General features: G+C 64.4%; 6 protein-coding genes across 6 annotated transcripts in view; 4 read left to right on the top strand and 2 right to left on the bottom strand.

The window, feature by feature from the left end:
• The window catches only part of EMIHUDRAFT_470304 (hypothetical protein), a gene marked incomplete at its 5' end in the record, with an annotated part of 7611 nt that extends 3971 nt beyond the window's left edge, over window positions 1-3640 (top strand). The window contains one exon of the mRNA XM_005769621.1: window positions 1209-3640. Coding sequence (XP_005769678.1) covers window positions 1209-3353 — 2145 coding nt within the window. The 3' untranslated portion in view covers window positions 3354-3640. The remainder of the gene's footprint in view (window positions 1-1208) is intronic.
• Window positions 3641-4470: 830 nt separating this feature from the next.
• Window positions 4471-6165, bottom strand: EMIHUDRAFT_459007 (hypothetical protein; the record flags this gene model as incomplete). Its single annotated transcript, XM_005769620.1, has 8 exons — window positions 4471-4834; window positions 4911-5025; window positions 5102-5216; window positions 5293-5332; window positions 5408-5463; window positions 5702-5730; window positions 5936-5990; window positions 6151-6165. 6 exons carry the CDS (start codon window positions 6163-6165, stop codon window positions 5151-5153), a joined length of 261 nt encoding a protein of 86 aa, XP_005769677.1. The 3' UTR covers window positions 4471-4834; window positions 4911-5025; window positions 5102-5150.
• A 1600-nt stretch (window positions 6166-7765) lies between these two features.
• Window positions 7766-10000, bottom strand: EMIHUDRAFT_445237 (hypothetical protein). The gene is made up of 6 exons (XM_005769619.1): window positions 9371-10000; window positions 9221-9303; window positions 9033-9079; window positions 8760-8807; window positions 8417-8571; window positions 7766-8219 (listed from the first exon to the last, which is right to left on the bottom strand). Exons 1-6 carry the CDS (start codon window positions 9968-9970, stop codon window positions 7875-7877), a joined length of 1278 nt encoding a protein of 425 aa, XP_005769676.1. The 5' UTR covers window positions 9971-10000; the 3' UTR covers window positions 7766-7874.
• Window positions 10001-10306: 306 nt separating this feature from the next.
• Window positions 10307-11440, top strand: EMIHUDRAFT_118625 (hypothetical protein; the record flags this gene model as incomplete). Its single annotated transcript, XM_005769618.1, has 1 exon — window positions 10307-11440. The coding sequence occupies one exon, from the start codon at window positions 10307-10309 to the stop codon at window positions 11438-11440; it is 1134 nt and encodes a 377-aa protein (XP_005769675.1).
• Window positions 11441-12056: 616 nt separating this feature from the next.
• On the top strand, window positions 12057-13636 carry EMIHUDRAFT_118624 (hypothetical protein; the record flags this gene model as incomplete). The annotated part of the gene is made up of 4 exons (XM_005769617.1): window positions 12057-12506; window positions 12587-12806; window positions 12935-13068; window positions 13334-13636. The coding sequence occupies 4 exons, from the start codon at window positions 12057-12059 to the stop codon at window positions 13634-13636; spliced, it is 1107 nt and encodes a 368-aa protein (XP_005769674.1).
• Window positions 13637-17530: 3894 nt separating this feature from the next.
• EMIHUDRAFT_445235 (hypothetical protein) lies at window positions 17531-18506 on the top strand. Its single transcript, XM_005769616.1, has 3 exons — window positions 17531-17558; window positions 17625-17860; window positions 18006-18506. Exons 2-3 carry the CDS (start codon window positions 17630-17632, stop codon window positions 18144-18146), a joined length of 372 nt encoding a protein of 123 aa, XP_005769673.1. The 5' UTR covers window positions 17531-17558; window positions 17625-17629; the 3' UTR covers window positions 18147-18506.
• Window positions 18507-18804: the final 298 nt, after the last annotated feature.

Below are 18804 nucleotides of genomic sequence, written 5' to 3'. Positions count from 1 at the left end.
GTTAGCGCTGATGCAGTCGAGATCGTCCGGCAGTCCATGTACACCATATGTGGGTCTGGTGAGGCCAGCCCGGGCTAATTTTGTTTGAGCTGCAGCACCAAGCGGTCTTGCGAGCGCGGTAAACCGCGTAGTCGGACTCAGTAATGAGTGGATGAAGGGCAGGGGCTGTCGTGGACAGGCCCAGGCGCAGGTGGCAGAGGGTCCGAGGGCCTGCGCGTAGCCGTTTGCCGCTAGGAAGTCCTCGAGGCAGAGGTCGCCCATGCCTGGGAGGGCGACCTGGGAGGGGCAGCGGGACGGCGCGGCGCAGTCGGGAGGGGGCGGGGCGGGAGGCAGGAGGCGGGGAGTGAGGGGGGACATCGGGCGGGGAGGCGAAGAGCAGGGAGGGAGGAGCAGCGAGGGAGGAGCGGCCAGGGCTTGAGCAGCCGCCTGCGCCGGAGAGCTGCGGAGGAAGCGGCCAAACTGGTACGCGAGCCGGAGGTAGCGCGGGAGGCGCTGCGGCGCGAGGAGCAGCGTGGGCGAAGGGAGCGGCAGCGCGAGGCCGCGGACGAGCAGGTTGACATACCGAAAGTAGGCGCCTCCGCCGCGGCAGTCGTCGACGAGGCTGAACGAGTAGTCTGCCGTGCCGAACGCGACGCCGATCGAGCGGTAAAGGCGGCAGAGGTTTGGGTAGTAGCTCTCGGAGAAGACACGCAGCGGAATGTCCATCCGCGCGTTGTGCGACGTCTTTGAGTGCGCATCCATGCCTAGCACCTCCTCGCGCTCGATGAGCGTCACGTGGTAGCGCCGCGAGAGAAGGTGCGCCGCGGTGAGGCCGGCGATGCCGGAGCCGATGACGGCGACGCGCTTCTGCGGCTCCGCATTAATTGGGTACGGGTCCGCGGGGCGTGGCATGAGGCCAGATGCTCGTGTCCTTGAGAGCAGTGCTGGCAGAGTCGGCCGACTGATGACTAGTAGTCTTTCTTCTTTTCGGACGGTAAGAAAAAGGTTGAGCAAGGAACAGCAAGGAAACGCTTTACCTAGATTCAACGAATTCAACAAAACTCCGTCGCTGCACTCTCGCACAACAGGAAATTTGAGCGCCCTCTCTCGCACGACACCGGGTACGGGACTGAGGAGAGAACGCCCAAGGGCCAAATCGAACATCGAAATGGAAAAGAAAATCGCGGCGCGGGCGACGGCCGACCAGGAGTCCACCTTGCTGCGCTAAGGGCGCACGCCGACGCCCAATGCCGGCCGAGTCGAGCTCAGCCGCGCTCGAGGGCGCGGACGAGGAGGCCGGCGGAGGACGCCAGACTCCGCTCGCGCGCGTCACCCGCGCCAGCACCGAGGGCAACACGCCCGGCTCTCCTCGGGTCGGCGCCATCCGAGCGGCGATCCGGTACTCCATGGCCAGGGCCTCTCGGCTCTCGCGCCGTGGCCCGCGCATGGCGACGATGCTCGTTGGCGACGATACCACTGAGCTCGCCTTCATCAATTGCTCCTACACCATCCAGGTCACTAAGGCGGGGAAGCCGCTCCCGCCGCTCGCAAAGCTGCGTGGGATTGAGAGGAAGGAGCGGAAGCTGGTGGACAACGTGTCTGCGAATGTGCCAGGCGGACGGGTGCTCGCCGTGATGGGGCCGTCGGGCGCGGGCAAGACCACCATGCTCAACATGCTCACCCTGCTCACCGGCAAGGGCAACGCCACGGGATACCTGACGCTCAACGGCCACCCGCTCACTCCGGCGCTCTACGCGCAGCACTGCGCGTACGTGACGCAGCAGGACCTCCTCTGGACCTTCCTCACGTGCCGCGAGCACCTGCGCATGGCCATCGACCTGTACCGCCCCTCGCTCTCCGCCAAGGAGCGCGAGACCGCGATCGACGACCTGCTCGACTCGACCGGTCTGATGAGCTGCCAGCACACCAAGGCGGGCAACATGTTCTTCCGCGGGCTGTCGGGCGGGCAGAAGCGGCGCCTGTCGCTCGCGATCGCGCTGGCGAAGCGGCCATCCGTCATCTTCCTCGACGAGCCCACCTCGGGCCTCGACTCGGCCGCCTCCGCCAAGATCATGAAATTTATGAAGGAGATCGCGATGCAGGCAAACATCGCCATCGTGTGCACGATCCACCAGCCGTCCGCGTCGGTCTTCGAGGGCTTCGACGACACGCTGATCCTGTCGGGCGGCCACATCGCCTACTTTGGCCCCGCGGCGCAGCTGGCGCAGCACCTGAAGGGCGTGGGCCGGGAGCTTCCCGCCAACGCCAACCCGGCCGAGTACGCGCTCGACGTCGTCAACGCGGACTTCACGTCCAAGGCGTCGGTGCTCGAGGTGCTCGACGCGTGGCCGAAGCACGCGCCCCCGGTCTTCCTGCGCGAGCCGCAGCAGCTCGGCGAGCGCGGCGCCGTGTCCGGCTTCGTGGGGCAGGTGCTGCTGCTGTTCAAGCGGCACGCGGTCCTGACAGTGCGAGAGCCGATGCTGTACACGGCGAGGATGGTGGTCATCTTTGCGGTGACCGTCTTCTTCTGCGTCGTCTACCTCGAGTCGCGCCAGCTCACGCAGGTGCAGATCATGCAAAAGGCCTTCTACGTCTTTTGGTTCGTCTGCGTGCCGGTGGCCTTCCCCGTCATCGCCGTCTACGCGCTCAACGCCGAGTTTGTGACGGTGAAGAAGGAGGTCAAGGACGGCATGTACGGCCCGATGGCGTACGCGCTCGCAAACGGCCTGCTGCAGCTGCCGATGATGTTCGCCTTTGGGCTCTGCGCGATGCTGCCCACCTACCTCATCCTCGGCTGGCCGTGGCACACCTTCCTGACGACGCTCGCCCTCTTCTCCGCGCACTGCTGGGCGTTTGAGTGCATCGCGCAGTTCTTCTCGCTGAGCGCCAACCCGCTGGTCGGGATGCTCAAGTACCTCAACGTCTGGTTCATCTCGGCCCTCTTCTCGGGCCTCGTCTTCCGCGGCCGCGACGTCATCTGGCCGCTCCGCCTCCTCTACTACTGCCTGCCGATGAAGTGGTTCTTCGGCGCCACCGCGTACTCGATCATGGCCTCGTCGCCGCCCTACGAGGGGACGCTAGCCTGCAACAGCACCGGCGCCGGCGCCGTCTCCTACTGCCCGGACGAGGGCTTCTACTGCCCCTCGACCGAAGAGGACCCCTTCGGCCTCTCCTGCTATGGCGAGACGGGGCCGCAGATCCTCGACTCGCTCTCCAAGACCTACGACGCGATCTCGAGCGAGAACACCGTCCTTACCGACCTGATCGCCATCCTCGCCATCGGCGTCTTCTTCAAGGTCAACTACTGCGTCTACCTGTACGCGAGCTGCACGGCGGGCAGGATGCCGAACCCGCCCCGCCAAATCAAGATTTGAGACGCGGCGCGTCATGCAGCAGCACACCTCCATGCGGCGGCGCGCGGCGCTCGCTACCCCGATGCGCCTACCCTCTGTCACTCGCCGCCGCCGCCCCTCCCTCGCCCCGTCGATATACATACGCCCAGCAATGTCCATAAGCGCTCCTTTAATTGTTGGGTGAGGCCTCGCAATCGCCCGACGTCGTGCTTCTCGTCTCTTGTGCCACACAAAGACGCTGTGTCGTGACCGTGAGTTTATTAGGTAAGTCTTGCTCTGTATTTTCCGGCCCTCGTGGTCGGCAGTTGAAGGGCGACGCTCAGAACTGGTTGGGCTGGGTAGTAGTCTAAGTTCTGAGCCTGGAGGCCTAACGGGTCTAAGTGTGGCTAGCCACGCTGGAGTGCTTGCGCGGTCTAAGATCAGCGGGAGCCTCTTACATCGGCTAAGTCGGCCGTGGACGGCCTGGGGCCAAGAGGCTCCCACCGTGATCAACGTACAAACGATACGGCGCAACCCCCAAATTTTCTTCGCCTGCGGCGGGCGATCGATCCTTCTCATGCTCAGCAATCGCCGCCTCAGCATCCTCCTCTTCCGATTCTCGTTGCTGCTTCTTGAGCGCAATCTTCGGCGACTTCTTCGCCAAACAGTTCTCACAAATAGCCTCAAGCTCAAACAAACGCATGTCAGAGAAGCCTGTGTATGCTGGTCCTCTTTGAACGATCCGCGCGTGAGGTAGCATAGGGCCTTGTTGACAGCAGCCAGCTTGTTGCGCTGCTTCGTTGCGATGAGCTGATATTGGGATCGCAGAAGTGCATGCCAAGCACCGCCACGATCTTGAAGCAGAACACATCGCAACCGCATCGTCCGCACTGCCATCGGCATGCCGCGCCCGCCGCTTCGCCGCAGCCGCCTTAAGGCACGCATAGCGGCAGCATATGGTACGTTGCGCGTACTTGAGCAGGCGTTGCGCGCCGCAAGTAGCGCACTGGCCCTGGGCGAAGGCGATATGGCGTCGTGCGCGGCAAACGTTGGTCGGGACGCGTCCAGGTATGTTGCGAGGACGGCCCGTTCTGCCCGTTCTCGGGCTAGTCAGCAGATCTAGCGCAGAGAGGGCGATGAGGCGGAGGCACGCCGCAGCGGCAGGTGCAAAGAATTGGTATGAATAAGCGTATCAGCCGCTATACACACGAAGTTGTCACGGCTACCCTTTGAGTCGGTGTTCGTCTCGGTGGCGAAAATCGGTCTACCGCCGCCACGCGATTGCGCGCGCGCGAGGGCTACTCGAGACAAGCTTGATGGCCTCCGCCGCTCCTCCTAGTCTGATCCGCCTCTCCTCTAGCGCGGAGGGCCTCATCTCGCCGGGGAGAAGTGCGGTGATCCGCCTACCGCCGTAGGCACTTGAACGGCGTCACGGTGAAGGCGGGCTCGGCCGCTGCCTCCCAACGCCTTCGAAGGCCGAGCCGCGCGCTCTCGCGCGGGTTGTGAGCCGCAGGCACGCGCGCCTGCTCGGGGACGCGCCGGGGAGTCGTGTGTGGACCGTTAAGAGAGCCGGGAAGGTCCGTTTGACGGTGCCGATACCTTGGACGCGACCGGCATGATCGGCGAAAGTAGCGCGGTCCTCCGCTGCCTACCGACGCCTTCCACGGCCGAGCCGCGCGCCCTCGCGCGGCGTGTGAGCCGCAGGCACGCGCGTCTGCTCGGGGACGCGCCGGGGAGTCGTGTGTGGACCGTTAAGAGAGCCGGGAAGGTCCGTTTGGCGGTGCCGATACCTTGGACGCGACCGGCATGATCGGCGAAAGTAGCGCGGACCTCCGCTGCCTACCGACGCCTTTCACGGCCGAGCCGCGCGCCCTCGCGCGGCGTGTGAGCAGCCCGCACGAGCGCCTACTGGGGGACGCGCCGGGGAGTCGTGTGTGGACCGTTAAGAGAGCCGGTAAGGTCCGTTTGGCGGTGCCGATACCTTGGACGCGACCGGCATGATCGGCGAAAGTAGCGCGGTCCTCCGCCACCTACGGACGCCTTTGAAGGCCGACCCGCGCTCCATCGCGCGGGTTGTGAGCATCCCGTACCCGAACCTACTCGGGGCGCCGCCGCGACGGCCTGGATGGCACGTATTTTTGGCCGGTGGTGCCTCTGTCCGAGTCGGCGGCGGCAGCGGCGATGAGGCCGCGGCGCAAGGGCGGAGCAGAACCGCCGCAGCGGCCTGCGGCTGCGCCGCGCGCCCGCGCGCGGAGGAGGGGCGTGTGTGAGTCAGTGCTACGCGGTGCCGCCCTTGGAGAGGCGAGAGAAGCCGGTGTGGCAGGCAGGTTTAGCTTTGTCGGGCGGCGCGAGCCGCCTCGCCGCACGCGGCCCAAATCAAGACACCACACCAGCTGCGCTGGCAGCGGGCGCTGGTCGTCTGGCAGGCAAAGGGGCGGCTAAACGGCATGGCCCGGATCGCGTGCGCCAGGCCCCGCGCGCAGAGGGCGGCTCTCTGAGCTCAGGGGACACAGAGCTCGGCAGCAGCTGTGAGCTCTCAAAAGTCGCTGTTCACACTGGCGACACCGGTTTCTTCTTCTATATCTTCATGAACCGCTGGGGGAGGAATAATTTCGTGCCCAGACCGCCGTACTGGCACGGTAGGATCGAGATCCGCGAGCGAGAGATGGAATTGGAGCCCTGGTGCGACGGGTTAGGTGAGCTACCATCACTGTCTTAGTGCGCGCGCCCCGCATGGTCCGACACATCTAAAGTGGAAGGGTGGGGTAGGGGAGAAGTACTCTTGAGGGAAACATTGGACCGTCAGGCCCCGGGGACTGGCCAGCCCGACTAACACAACCTTCAGGAACACCATTTTGCGGTCCTGAGCGGCCGTCTCGGAGCAGAAGCTTCCCTGCCTCCTTAGCCATGTTGCGGTGCCCTCGCGCCATCTGGTCCACGCACTGCTCGCAAGTAAAGCGTCTTCACAGGTCGGCAGATACGCCTCACCTTCAAAAAGGTGGCTGCCTACCCCAAAGCCCAGCCCGGTGCATCGATTTCTCTTGACGATTTCACTTTAAAACGCTGGTGCAGATGGGGTTTTCTCTATAGAAGTCGGAGCCTTGCGTCGAAGGAGAGGCAGCGTGCGGCTCCGTGGACTCGGCCATCTCCCGCGGGTGAGAGGGCGATAGGAAGCACTCCCGCCCTCTGAGGCGGCCGTCCGAGTCGGGGAGGCAAACACACAGCCATCCTCGCGGGTGTGGGCGGCCTTATCGGCCCGCTATACTAACCCTTAAGTCGGCCCTTCCTCGGGTCGGCTTCGGAGGCCCCGCAGCCCTAGCCGGAGCTAAGGGGCCCGGCTTTCCCGGCGCTAACCCTAGGGGAAATCGCTCCGGAATAGGGTTCCCGGCACCATCGGGCGGCGCCACACGGATGGAGGGAGTCGGGTTTGCCATCGGCGGGCCGTGAGGGCGCTGAGAACTCAAGGCTGAGTTTTCGCTCCCACTTTCGATGTGTCGGAGTATATTTTTCGGGTAAACCTGAAAGCTTTTCAGGTATATCTTGGTTTTACCCGGAGTTGGCCTTATGTCGTCTAAGTTCATGGCCCCCGACCATGGGGGTCTAAGTCCGAGCCCGGCTCCGTGCGGGGGCTAAGTTGAGCGCTCGCTCGCTGCAGAGGCTAAGTGTAGAGCGACCCTCTAGCCCTACTACCCAACCATTCGCTCAGACCCTCTCGCCGGGCCTTCGTCACCGATCGATCACAACTGCCCCACCGGCACGCCACACAATCTCAGAGGACATGAAACGCCCCCTCTACTCGGAGCTAAGTGCCTCGCCGTCCTCGCAGGAGTCGCTTACGCGGCTCCCGTGGCGTACCTGTGTTAGATCTAGTGCCAGTGCGCGCCAGTCCTGTGCGCCCGCGCACTTGGAGCACTTGGAGAGTGCAGTCATTAACCTCACATCCAGGGCCGGGGAGCTAAGAAGCGCACCCAGCGGGCCGGATGATCGGCATCGGGCCGTACGGGCAAACCCCTAAGGAGGGGGGTGCGCGTTCGCAGGGAAAGGGCCTTAAAATAAACACGGGTCTCCGAGGAAAGAAAAGAAAGAAAACAGACAACTCAAGGGATTTCGGGGGGCAAACCCCGCCCGCCCCCTAGCGCCCCAGGTAAGGCCCAGGTGTGGCCTAGGGCATCAGAAGGGACCAAGAGGAGTCCAGTCTGAGCCATAGAGCCCATGTCTTTGCCCCCGAAGGTCGCGTTCAAATGCCCGGAACGGACGTTACAGTGGTGTCCGGCCGGCGCGATCACCGAGCTGTGACGCTCAGGGAAGCCCGATGAGGTGCTGGTTTCTTTGCCCAGGGCTGGCCTTCCCCCCAGGCTGGATCAGCTGAGCAAGGTTTGGGGAGAATCCTATAGAAGGATCTTCAGATATTTTGACGGATGACCGAAAATGGGCAAAAACGGGGTGATTAAAATAAAACAACGAGTCACTTTTGACACACGGGTCTCGCTCCGACACACTTGAATCTACACACGCGACGCAGCTCGACTCTAATCTCGTCTCTGTGCCGCAACTGCTCCGCCGTCACGGCGCCACGTCCTCGTCCTTGCAGGCTGGGTTGAGCGGCCAATGCAGCCCGTCGACGCTCGGCCCGTCCCCTCTGATCGGGATCGGCCAGAGCAGCAGCCTCCGCCCGAAGACCTGCTCGAGGTTGCGGCGCGGCCCGACGTCATACCTGCTCGACTTTGTGTCGAGGGTCGTCCGGTTGCGGAGCGCGAGCAAGGAGTGCCACGACCAAAACATGAAGAGGAGGCAGCCGACGGGCACGTCGAGCAGGAAGCAGGTCACGGCGGCCGCCGCGTGGAGCCGCTCTGCGGTCGACGCTGCGAGGACGAGCGAGACGAGGAAGGGGCCGGAGAAGGACGGAACCTCGAGGGCGGCGGGTGGGGGCGGGGTGGCGCCGCGGGAGGGAGCTGGGGGAGCGGGCGCGGGGGACGGGAGCGGGCCGCAATGGAGGGAGGGTTGGCGGGGAGAGTGGAGGAAGGAGGGGGGGGGGGGGGGGCAGTGGGAAGTCCTCGAGAGGGAAAAGGGGGGGGGGGGGGAAGCGAGGCAGGTGAGGCAAGCACCAGAGCCGATCCGAGCTGGTGTGACTCTGGCGCGTGCAACGACATGGTGGCGAAGAACTGGGCGATGCGCAGTGCGCTCCTCTCGTCGTCGTCCGCCGCCGCCGCGAGCAGGGATGGCATGCCCCGCTTCTCGAGCCCGTCGAGGAAGGCGTTGCCTGGAGTGGGGGGCTGGAGTGGGGGGGACGGGTGGTCGCGGCGGCGGAGGTGGCGATGAGGAAAGCTACGTCGCGAGGGGGGTGGCGATGGAAGAGGGGGCGACTGCGGTGGTACGCGCATGTGCAGACTGGAGGGTGTGAGTCGGAGGTGCAGCAGGGTCCGTCTTCCGCATCTGGGGAGGCGTCGCCGCGCGCGGACAGCCCGTTGAAGACCTCATGGCCGAGGGCGAACGCGCCTGCAGCAGGGCGAGAGGGAGGGTCGAACCGTGCACGAGGGCGAGAGGGGAGGTGGGTCGAGCCCCCCGCGGCCGCTCTCCGCCCCCGGCCTCATCCGCCGCCGCTTTTGTGCGCGGTGTCAGGAGTGGCTTGCCGCGCCTCGGTGTCACCGAGCCGAATGGGCGGGCAAGGAAGGACGCAGAGGGGGCAGCAGAAGGGCGGGCTCGCGAGGGCGTGGCGCGGACCGTACAGGCAGAGGAGGGCCGAGTAGCCGAGGAAGAGGATGAAGTACCTGTCGCCCACAACCGACAGCCGCGGCTTGTGAGCGGGCGCCTGTCTGTCCACAAGCTCTGTCCACTAGCTCTCTGCGGCGAGTGGGCTCACTACGTGGGCTCTGTCCACACGGAGCAGAGGCGGAGGGAGAGGAGAGCACTTGCGGTTGCGCAGTCCCACCGGCGAGCCGACCCAGAAGCAGTAGTGATCGACTCCGAGCACCATCTCGCCCGCAGAGCTCACCTACGCACACTCGCGCGCGGTTCGCCGCCGGCTCCTGGCCCACGGGCCACCCGCGAGCGTTGGTCGCCCACATCGCCCGCTCGGGCTGCTGGAGCCCTGAGCGGGCACACACGCGCGAGCAGCCCGGCCCGCCACCAAAGACGAGCGGCGGAGCTCCCGGGTGCGTCGCCTGCAGCTGCCAAAACGAGACGATCTGCAGCAGCAGGATGGCGTGGCCGAGCAGGACGATGCCGAGGGAGAGCTGGCCAGGAGATCCCTCCACATCGGGGCGGAAGGAACGGCAGGCGTAGTTGCAGACGACGACGGCCCAGTTCGCAAGGACGAGCGACCAGATGAAGGCCACGGCAAATGTCGGCGTGAGGCACGTTCGGAACACGCGCGCCGGCAAGGCGCGGCGGGCGCGCGTGGCGTAGACCGACGGACCCAGCTTGGGCACGGTCACCTCGAGCCTCGCCTCTTCGCTGTAACCCTCCTGCATCTGCATGTCGAGCCAGCGGGGCGGCTCGTACCCTGGCAAGAGCACGCGAAACCACTCTCCAGGAGCCGTGCCGGGCGGGATGGAGACAAAGTGAACGTCGCTCGTTTCCGCGTATCGGCGGGCGTGGGAAGGGCTCTGGGAGGAGCCCTGGTCGTGCGACAAGGATGAGGAGACCTGGCGCTGTCGCATTCAGCGCCAAACGTTGGACAGCGCTGTCGACCAACACCGAGTGAGCGAGAAATGCAGTGCCGACTAGGCGGAGGCTAGCGCACCAGACCCCTCTCCTTAAAATCCCCGTGTGGTGGCGGCGTGCCGTCCTCCCATCCCTCCCTTGGGTTGTGCGGTGGCACAACTCTGGCGAAAAGAAGTTAAAGTTATTTTTCAAGGCACGGCGGATCTCGGCGAATCTCCGCTGGGCGGGCGGCAAACGCAGCGCGACCCTTAGCGGACGAATTTACAGCGGCCGCCGGTACATTTGTCAACAATAGCACATACGATGCTCTCTCTCCCTCTGTTTGCGTGTACATGCGCATGATCGTCGCCGTTGCCTGTGTCGCCACCGCCGGCGCCGTGGATCGGGAGCAGCCCTCGAAAGAGTCACGCATGCGCGGCGCCTTCTTCGGCAGCCTCGTCGCGGACGCACTCTGCCTCGGCTCGCATTACGAGTACGATGCACCGACGATAAAAGCGGCGTACGGAGGCAAGTTGATCGAGACGTACATGGCGCCCGGCGAGAAGATGGGCGGAACGACGCACGGAGTTGGGTGGGGCCGGCGAAACTATCACCCGGGCCAGCGCAAGGGCGACCAGACCGACTACGGCGAGTACAACATTCTGATGCTCGAGCACCTGGCATCGCGCGGCGAGCGAGGCGGGCAGGTTGATCTGAAGAGCTTGATCCCGGCCTGGCAGCGCCGCTTGAAGAGCCCTTCCTGGGGCGCATGGCGGTGCTCCCAGACCAAGCAGACGCTTCAGCAGGTCGAGTCGGGCATGACGTACTCCTCACTGGGCGGGATGTCTAACGCAATGGCCATGCGATCCGCCGCTGCCGTGGCCGCGTTCGAAGACGAGGATGGCGCTGCCAAGGCGGCGCGCGTCATGATGTTCACACACCGCAACGAAGAGGCGCTCGCGGGCGGCGAGTTCTTCACGCGCGTGGCCTTCAAAGTCGCCGTAGACGGCGCGACTCCTCGAGCGGCTATCGACGCGACCGCGTCGCAGATGGGCGGCTGGATACAAAAGCAGGTGGAGAAGGGCGTCCGCAAGTTTGAGGAGGCGACCGATCCGTTGCGGCCACTGTCCAAGGAGGAGTTTGCCGACGACCTGGCGATGACGTCGATGGCGCGCCTGTGGGACGTCGGCAAGACGGAGCCGATCAAGGTTGGCAAGGCGAGCCCAACGGAAGGCACACTGCCGTCGTCGGTGTACATCATCCTCAAGTACGTCGACGACTTTGCGGCGGCGGCGAAGGCGAACGCGATGGTTGGCGGCGACAACGCGTCGCGAGGGGTGGCCATCGGCATGGTGCTCGGCGCCTACCACGGCGTCGAGGGCATCCCAAAGCCGCTGCAGGATGGCCTCAACGCGTGGGGCAAGTGCGACGAGCTGCTCACCAGGCTGCTCGAGCTCGATGCTGCTCCGCTCAAGGGCGAGCTGTGATGATGCGTGGAGGCCGAGAACCGTATTGTTGTTTTATTATCCTTAAACGAGCTACGAGGGATGGGTGGAGGACAGGCCCCTGCGCCCTGGAGCCTGTCCCCACGACCTACATGAGCTGTACACGAGCAGGATTTTGGAAGGACGATCAGGCTCAGGGCGATCACAGGGGAACGGGAGTGGGGAGCGCACTGCTCTGGTTGCCTCAGCCTCGCGTTGTGAGAAGGAGCGTGCGTAATTATTTTGTGTTATACCTGTTTTAGTGCCAGTGCGCCACCGCCAGTCCCGTGCCGAGTGTAGGCCCGGCAAAATCCACGTCGAAAATTCTTCTGGTCAAAATCGTTAGTCCTCCGAGAATTCTTTTGCCAAAGCCCTCCAGGGTTCCAACTTTTTGCGGGGTATGGTATGGTAGTCTCGCGGCCCAAAGGGTGGGGGGGTATGGTCCTGACCGCCCATCCCCGGTCTCCGGGAGACTGGGTCTGTCAGCAGGCGGGGGGTATGGTCTCGAGGTGGCGAACTATACCATACCCCACAAAAAGTCCGAACCCAGGCCAAGCGCGAGGGGAGATCGGGCCGCGTCGAGTTCGCGAGTCCCCACGCCAACTGCCGGAGTCGCCCCATGTTGATCCACATAAGCCTGCTCTCACGCCTCATGCCGCAGCCGCGCGTCGATGTGGGAGCGTTGTTGACCGAAATCGCCATCACACGAGCCAGCGGCGAGCGAGTCAGCCGAGACACGCAGCTCGAGGCGCTCAGGGCCTGCATCTCGGAGGGCGTGAGCGGTCCGGTGCTGTATCGCGTGTGGGAGGAGGCGCTCATCGACGGCCTTCTCCCCGCCGACCTCGACAGCGAGACTCGGGCTGCGCTCGACGGCCGAGTACCTCCAGAGGCCGCTTCCTCGGGCGCAGACCTTCTTCCGGTGCAAGAGGAGGAGGAGCCCGCGCCGCTGCTCTCCGCTGCGCTCGAGCCGCTCTGGGTGCGTCCGTCCGGATCCGTGCGCGAGTACGACTGCACGCGCCCCGAGGGCCTCTCTGCCGCATGGGAGGCCGTCGCCGCGGGAGACGCTCCGGTGCCTTCTCCTCTCTGAAGATTGTCTTCCGCCTGTCCCGCTTCTTCGCCTGCGCTTCACCGCCCTCTCCACGCGCCCAGGTGCTCTTCCGCGGCGTCGGGCGGCGCTGGGCGGCGCTGCGCTCGTGGACGCTGCCCTCACTGGCCCGCTCGCTGGCGCGGGGCATGGTGCGTGTCTCGCCGGGCCCTGCGGTGATGTTTTGCCGCGAGTCGCACCCGCTGGTCCGCTCGGGCGAGTTCGAGCCGCCCTCGCGCATCCTCTCCATGCGCGGCGCCGAGTTTGTCCACCGGCTTCGTCGCGGTCGTGGGGGAGCTCCGCCGCTGCTGTACGGCGACGAGGAGCGCGTATACCTGCAGGCGCTCTCTCGCACGCACAAACACATAAGATACTCAGACCGCACACACACGCACTTACACTCTTTCTCTCAGGGCTGTGGGTCCAGTACTTGCAGCTCCCTCGCCTGCAGGCGCTCGCACCGCCCTCCCTGATGGCGGACGTGGACTTTGGCTTCCTGCCCGAGGCTCCGCCGGGCGGCTACGCCTCTGTCCTCGGCCGTCTGTGGGTGTCTGCGCCGGGCACGCTCTCGCCGCTCCACTTTGACGAGCAGGACTCGTACCTCTGCCAGGCGGCTTGCAAGAGCCCCCCCCCCCCCCCCCTTTCACCAACAAGCTCCCCACGTTGACGCCTATACTGCAGTCCCCGCCCTACCACCCGGCAATCCACCGCCCTTCATCCCCCCACCCTGCCATCTGGACCCCGTGAGGCATTTGGCCCGCCGGAGCCGCTCCCCCCTTCAGCTCTGCGCTGCACGAGCCCCGCTCTGCCAGGTGCGCGGCGCCAAGCGCATGCTGCTGTGGCCGGCCGGCCTGCTGCGCGCGCTGCGGCCGTATGCAGACGACCACCCGCTCGCGAGGCGGCTGCAGCTCCCTCTCACCGGGCCGCGGCCCGCCGACGCGGAATTGGCCGCCGCCGGCGACGCATGCCTCGAGGCGCAGCTGCGGCCGGGAGACGTGCTCTTCTTCCCGGCGCGGTGGGCGCACCACACGGAGGCGACGGCGCCCGAGGGAGAGCGCGAGGGGGGCGCGCGGAGCAGCGGCGGGCGCGGCTCAGGACGAGGCGCGGGAGGATGAGGCCTCGTGGTCGCTGGGCTTTCGCACGGACGGGCAGTTTCTGATGTGAGCTTGAGACTGCTTTCCCTTGGTGTACGCGTTTCGTACTTGGGTACAGTCAATCACAATGTGCGACGTCGTTCACGTTCTCACATAAGAAAGCGGATCTGAGAGAGAAGACGGCCTTTCTTCTAAAGCCTTCGCTCCGCGATGGCAGCAAGACTGGTCAGTCGCCTTAGGGCACCGAAAACCACACGACACGCACTCGCACACGCCGAGCCGCGCGCGGCCGGCGCCCCTCATGCCCTTCTCCACGCACACCGCGTGAAAACTGCGCGTACGTCCCCGCGCGCACGCAAACACACGAGCAGCGCCCAGAAGCCTGTGTCATGGGCGCAAGCCCTGTGCTGGCGCCCCATGGCCGTCCCGCGCCGCCCGCACCAGCTGCGCGCCCCTCGCACTACCAGATCCAGCCGCTCGTCCACTCCCGCCGCGACGCGCGCGCCGCAGCACACCTCACCAGCACTACCTCGCCTTTTTGCGCCCTGTGCAGGCTCTGCACACTGCTTCTGGCATCTCACAAGCGGCAGTACCAGGACGCGCCGCGAGTACGACGCAGGCCCTGCACCACGCAAGCCGCGCACGCACGCCCGCACGCGCGCGCGCGCGCGCGCGCTCATCCGCTCTCTGCTGCACAGACTGCCAGCCTGCCTGCACACACAGCATACAGCACCATGTGCACGCACTGCGCTCAACGATGCAGCCCGCACCCCGCAACAACAGCCTGCCCCTCGCCTCACCACGCCGTCTCGCGCTCACACCGCCAGCAGCCCAATCAGAGACACTGCAGCGCGCGCCTCTGCACGCCTGCAGTCTCTCTGAGACCTTCTCAATCCATCCCGCCGCCGCGCCTTCCCAGGCACACACCGCAGCAGTGAACATGACATGCACATGTACACGTGCAACATGTGCATGCACATGCACATGCTACATGTACATGTTGTTGTGAGTCGAAGGATTGGACATCGACCGAGCCCGCGCCTGTCGCCCGTAGTTCCGTTTCTTTTTACTGCCATAAGCAAAAAAAGAAAAACATCATGACGAGACAAAATTTCTTGTTCCTACTTGGAAACGTCAAACGAAAAACGGCGTGGTGTGTGTAGCACCGCTGCCAATGACTGCCGGGGCGTCACACCGACAGGGAGAGAGAACTCACCAGTCCGATAAGGATCAACTGGAAAGCTGAACCCTGGGCTTAGACAGAACGGGCGTGGCAGGCTCCAGGGGAGGCCACGCTCTACCCGGGGCGCTAAGGAGGGGAATCGAAACTTACAAAACTGTTGGGCGTCCATCGACAAACAACTCACGAGGACACACCGCCAATCCCCCCTCCCCGAGGACCGAACCTTGGCACGTAGCGCACGGGTCATCTCGGAGAGAGAAAGGGGAGGGAAGAGGGGGGGGATAAGGGAGCCGAGATACGCGGGAGTACCCTGAGAGTGAGAGCTCTCATTCATGGTCGCTAGAGACCAGGGGAAGCCACCATGGGGAACGGACACCAAGGCACTAACTTCATCACTCATTCGCCCCGCACACCTAGCCTACACTGGTACGCGTTACACGGAGCGCCAAGGGGGAGAGAATGGAGGGGGGAGACTCTGCGTGCCCGTTACGGCGTTTTTCTTCAAAAGCAATTTTTTTTCTGAGAGAAGACTATATTGTAGTATATAACCGACCGCCCGCCCCCCGGTCCCACACCGCGCACCGGCACCCCGCCCAACAGCAACACGGCAGGCAGCACGCGAGGGGCACGCCCCGCGCCCGCCGCCCCGCGGGCCCAGGCGCCGACAAGATATACAGGATCAGGAATGATACATTTTGATATCGAGGGGAGATGGGTATACAAAATCTAAAAAGGAGCAGTTCCCACTCGTGTCCGTGCTCTGTGTGTCTCTAGCAATGGTTTGGTAGGATCTAGGAATTTCCTGTGTCTTGGCTTGCGAAGTCACCACAAGTCTACACACCCACATATCACAGAATTTGGCAGTATAGCTGCAACACCCCCCCGGCACACACTGCAGATCTAGAGCTACTTCAGGTACAGGTACAGCATCTTCCCTACAGCCCCAGCCCGTGTGTCCGTGCTGGGAGGCGGAGGCAGCGGCCCAAGGTCAGCACGCTCACATCCAGCAGATGGCGATGCACGCGTCCAGCGCAACCTCGAGCCCGACATCCGCACCCACTTCCGCGATACTTGCGTCGATCGCGACGTCGGCCGTTACCTCCGCCGCGACGTCAGCCGCCGCCTCCGACGCGGCCGCTTCCGCGGAGGCCATTGCGTCAGCAACGGCCTCGTCCGTGACGTCAACCACCGTCTCCATTTCAACGCCGATGACCTCCTGCGCCATTTCAAACTCAATCTCGCCAGTGCCGTCCAGTAGCTGGCTCACGCTGTCTGTGAGCGCGTCGTCGAGGCTATCGAGCTCAAGGTCGACGAGCTCTTCCGTCTCATCCTCCAGGTCCTCCTCCACCTCCTCTTCCGCCTCCTCGTCAACCCTCCTGCAGACTTCGCCGTCCAAGCGCCGGCGCTGCCGCCTCTCGCACTCGGATACGGGAAGATCGTGGTCGCCATTCTCAGCGACGATGCTCAAACGCTCCTCTAAGAGGCCGTTCATCTGCTCTTGGTCGCGGCAAGACTCGACCTCTCTCTGTTCAGGGTGCTCATTACCGGTGTTTGAACCGTTGTCTGCATCATTGCTGTGTGAATCATCGTTGCCATCATTCTTACCGTCGTTGTCACCACTATTGTCGCCGGGGTCGTCCTCACACTTTTCGTCCGTATCATCGACGCCGCAGTTGCACCCACTCTCCTTGAGGGCCGCGTTCGAGTAATCCGACTCGCACGGGCCAGGTATCCCGTGCCCGTCTCCGTGCCCCTTCTCAAAGCACTTTGCCTTCTCGAGCTCGCGACACTTGTTGCTGCGAGCCGTTTCATCCGGAATCTTTTTGTAGCACCTTTTCATGCACTCCTCGTTTGGTGCGTCGTCAGACGGCGCGTCCGTGCAGCCGATGCCACTTTTTACCATGTCCTTGGAGATCCAGTCCGATTTGCAAAGTGGGTTAAGCAGGTTCCAGCCTTCGCATCCGCCTCCCTTGTGAAGGTAGCGCTTACAAGTCATCCTATCACTGAGGGCTAGACCATTGCACACAAATTTGTTTGTGGAAGCCCATCCCCCATCCTTGAACATCGCAGCTCCCACCAGCATCCCAATAAAGGGAGTGATCAAAGCCGCACAAAACGGAGTATCCACGTTGTGCAGCTGGTTGTTCCAGTTGACAGTGCTGCCATCAGGCCCCGTGATGCCAAGCAACGACGCGTTCGATTGAATCCAGTCGGTCCACTCGCCACCATTGCCGCCGACTGCGACTGCACATAGGGCTGAGGCGAGGTCTTTCGTCGCGGGGAAGACACCCCACTGGCCAGATCCCGCGGCCCAAGCTCCTTGGGCGAGGTACCGTTGCAGATTGGTCGTCCTGATTAAGTACTTGCCCGCGCCTGGCACCTCCGATTCGAGGACCCAATAGCCGAGAGGCAGCAGCAGTAGTAGTAGCAGTAGTGGAGTAGAGGTCTTTGTTGCTTGGGATGCCCTACGCTCGACTAACTACGCGGCTACGCGGGCTGGGCGCTGGGGGGTAACAAGAGAGAAAGAAGAAAAAAGCGAAAAAGAAAAGAAAAAAGAGGGAGGGGAGGAGGGAACGCCATCCCTCCCGCGGGTTTGTCTTCTTTCTTTTTAGGACCGCCACCACACCAGGGATTTTAAGGAGAGGAGGAGCCGTCGCCCACACTTGGTCGTCTGCCTCTTCCTATCTCTGTTCGCGGCGCCCCGGAATTCTTTTGCGCAAGTAAGTAAGGAGTCAGCGCCACATTTCGAGCGTAGACTAGGTGCTCGCCGCCGCGCACCCTCCACCCTGCCCTGCCCTCCCTCACCCTCGCCCGCCCACGCCGCAGCAGCCATGACCGACCAGAGCGCCGCCGGCCCGACCACCAACTTCAACTACCTCAAGACGGGCGCCGGCAAGACCGAGCGCAAGGCGCTGTGCATCTGCTGCTCGTACCCCGGCACCCAACTGGCGCTGCCGGGCTGTGTGAGAGACCAAGCTGCGATGGTGGACATGCTGCCCAAGCAAGGCTACGACGTCACCTTCCTCACCGACGGCGACAACTACCACGAAAAGCCGACCAAGGTGGCGCCGCGCCCTCGCCCCGCCCTCCGCCCGCACCGTGCTCCTTAGGCGGCCCGTTGCCACCCGCTTTGAATCGTCGCGCGAGGCCTTCGCCTCGACCGCCTTTTCGCCCCCCCCCTCCTCACCGCCGCCGCCGGGCCCGCAGGCCAACATCGTCCGCGAGATGAAGAAGCTGTGCGCGTGGCTGAGCGAGAAGGAGGGGCGGCAGGGGTGGATCTCGTACTCGGGGCACGGGGCGCAAGTGCCGGACGACGAGATCCAGAACTCGCCGTGCCGTATCAAGTAGACCACCTTGCGGCGCGGGCCCCGCAGCATGCTCGGCGCGACGCGAGCGAGGGTGCAGGCGGGCGGGTGTCCCGGGGGCTGCAAGGCGCGGCGCAACGACGACAGGGAGAGCGAGCGGCGCGGCAGCTCGAGCAGGGCCTCCACGGAGCCGCCGCCGACCGGCAGATCTGCGACTGGGAGGACAGCGCGGCCGATAAAGTCGGGCCGCGAGCCGCTCAGCTTGGTGACGTCGTATGCGGCGCTCTCGTCGTGGTCATAAAAGTCCACCACCACCACCGCGCCCTCCTCCGCACACCCGAGCAGGCGGCTCGAGTTCCAAACGGGATTCGTGGCGTCGGCCTTGACTGGCCAGGTAACGCGTGGCGGCCGCGGCTCGCCGTCGACCTGCAAGAAGGCGACGGCGTAAATGTCGCTCGCCGAGAAGAGGTCCAGGCGCGGCATGTTGGACGCGCTCAGCAGCGTCAGCACGAGCTGGCTTCCATCAGCCTCGTCGTCTGAGCTCATCACTTCGCTCGTTTCGGTCTCAGGCGTTTCATTCGACCCGTCATGATAGCAGGCGGTCTGCGGCGGCAGCTTTGAGTTGCAGCAACCCATGGCCGGGCCTGCCTCGGTCGACACCTGGCACGGAGACGCTCCGCGGTTGCGCAACGGGGCCGCAG

Source organism: Emiliania huxleyi (assembly GCF_000372725.1).
Source record: "Emiliania huxleyi CCMP1516 unplaced genomic scaffold EMIHUscaffold_413, whole genome shotgun sequence".
Lineage (NCBI taxonomy): Eukaryota > Haptophyta > Isochrysidales > Noelaerhabdaceae > Emiliania > Emiliania huxleyi.
This window is presented reverse-complemented; position numbering and strand designations above follow the sequence as displayed.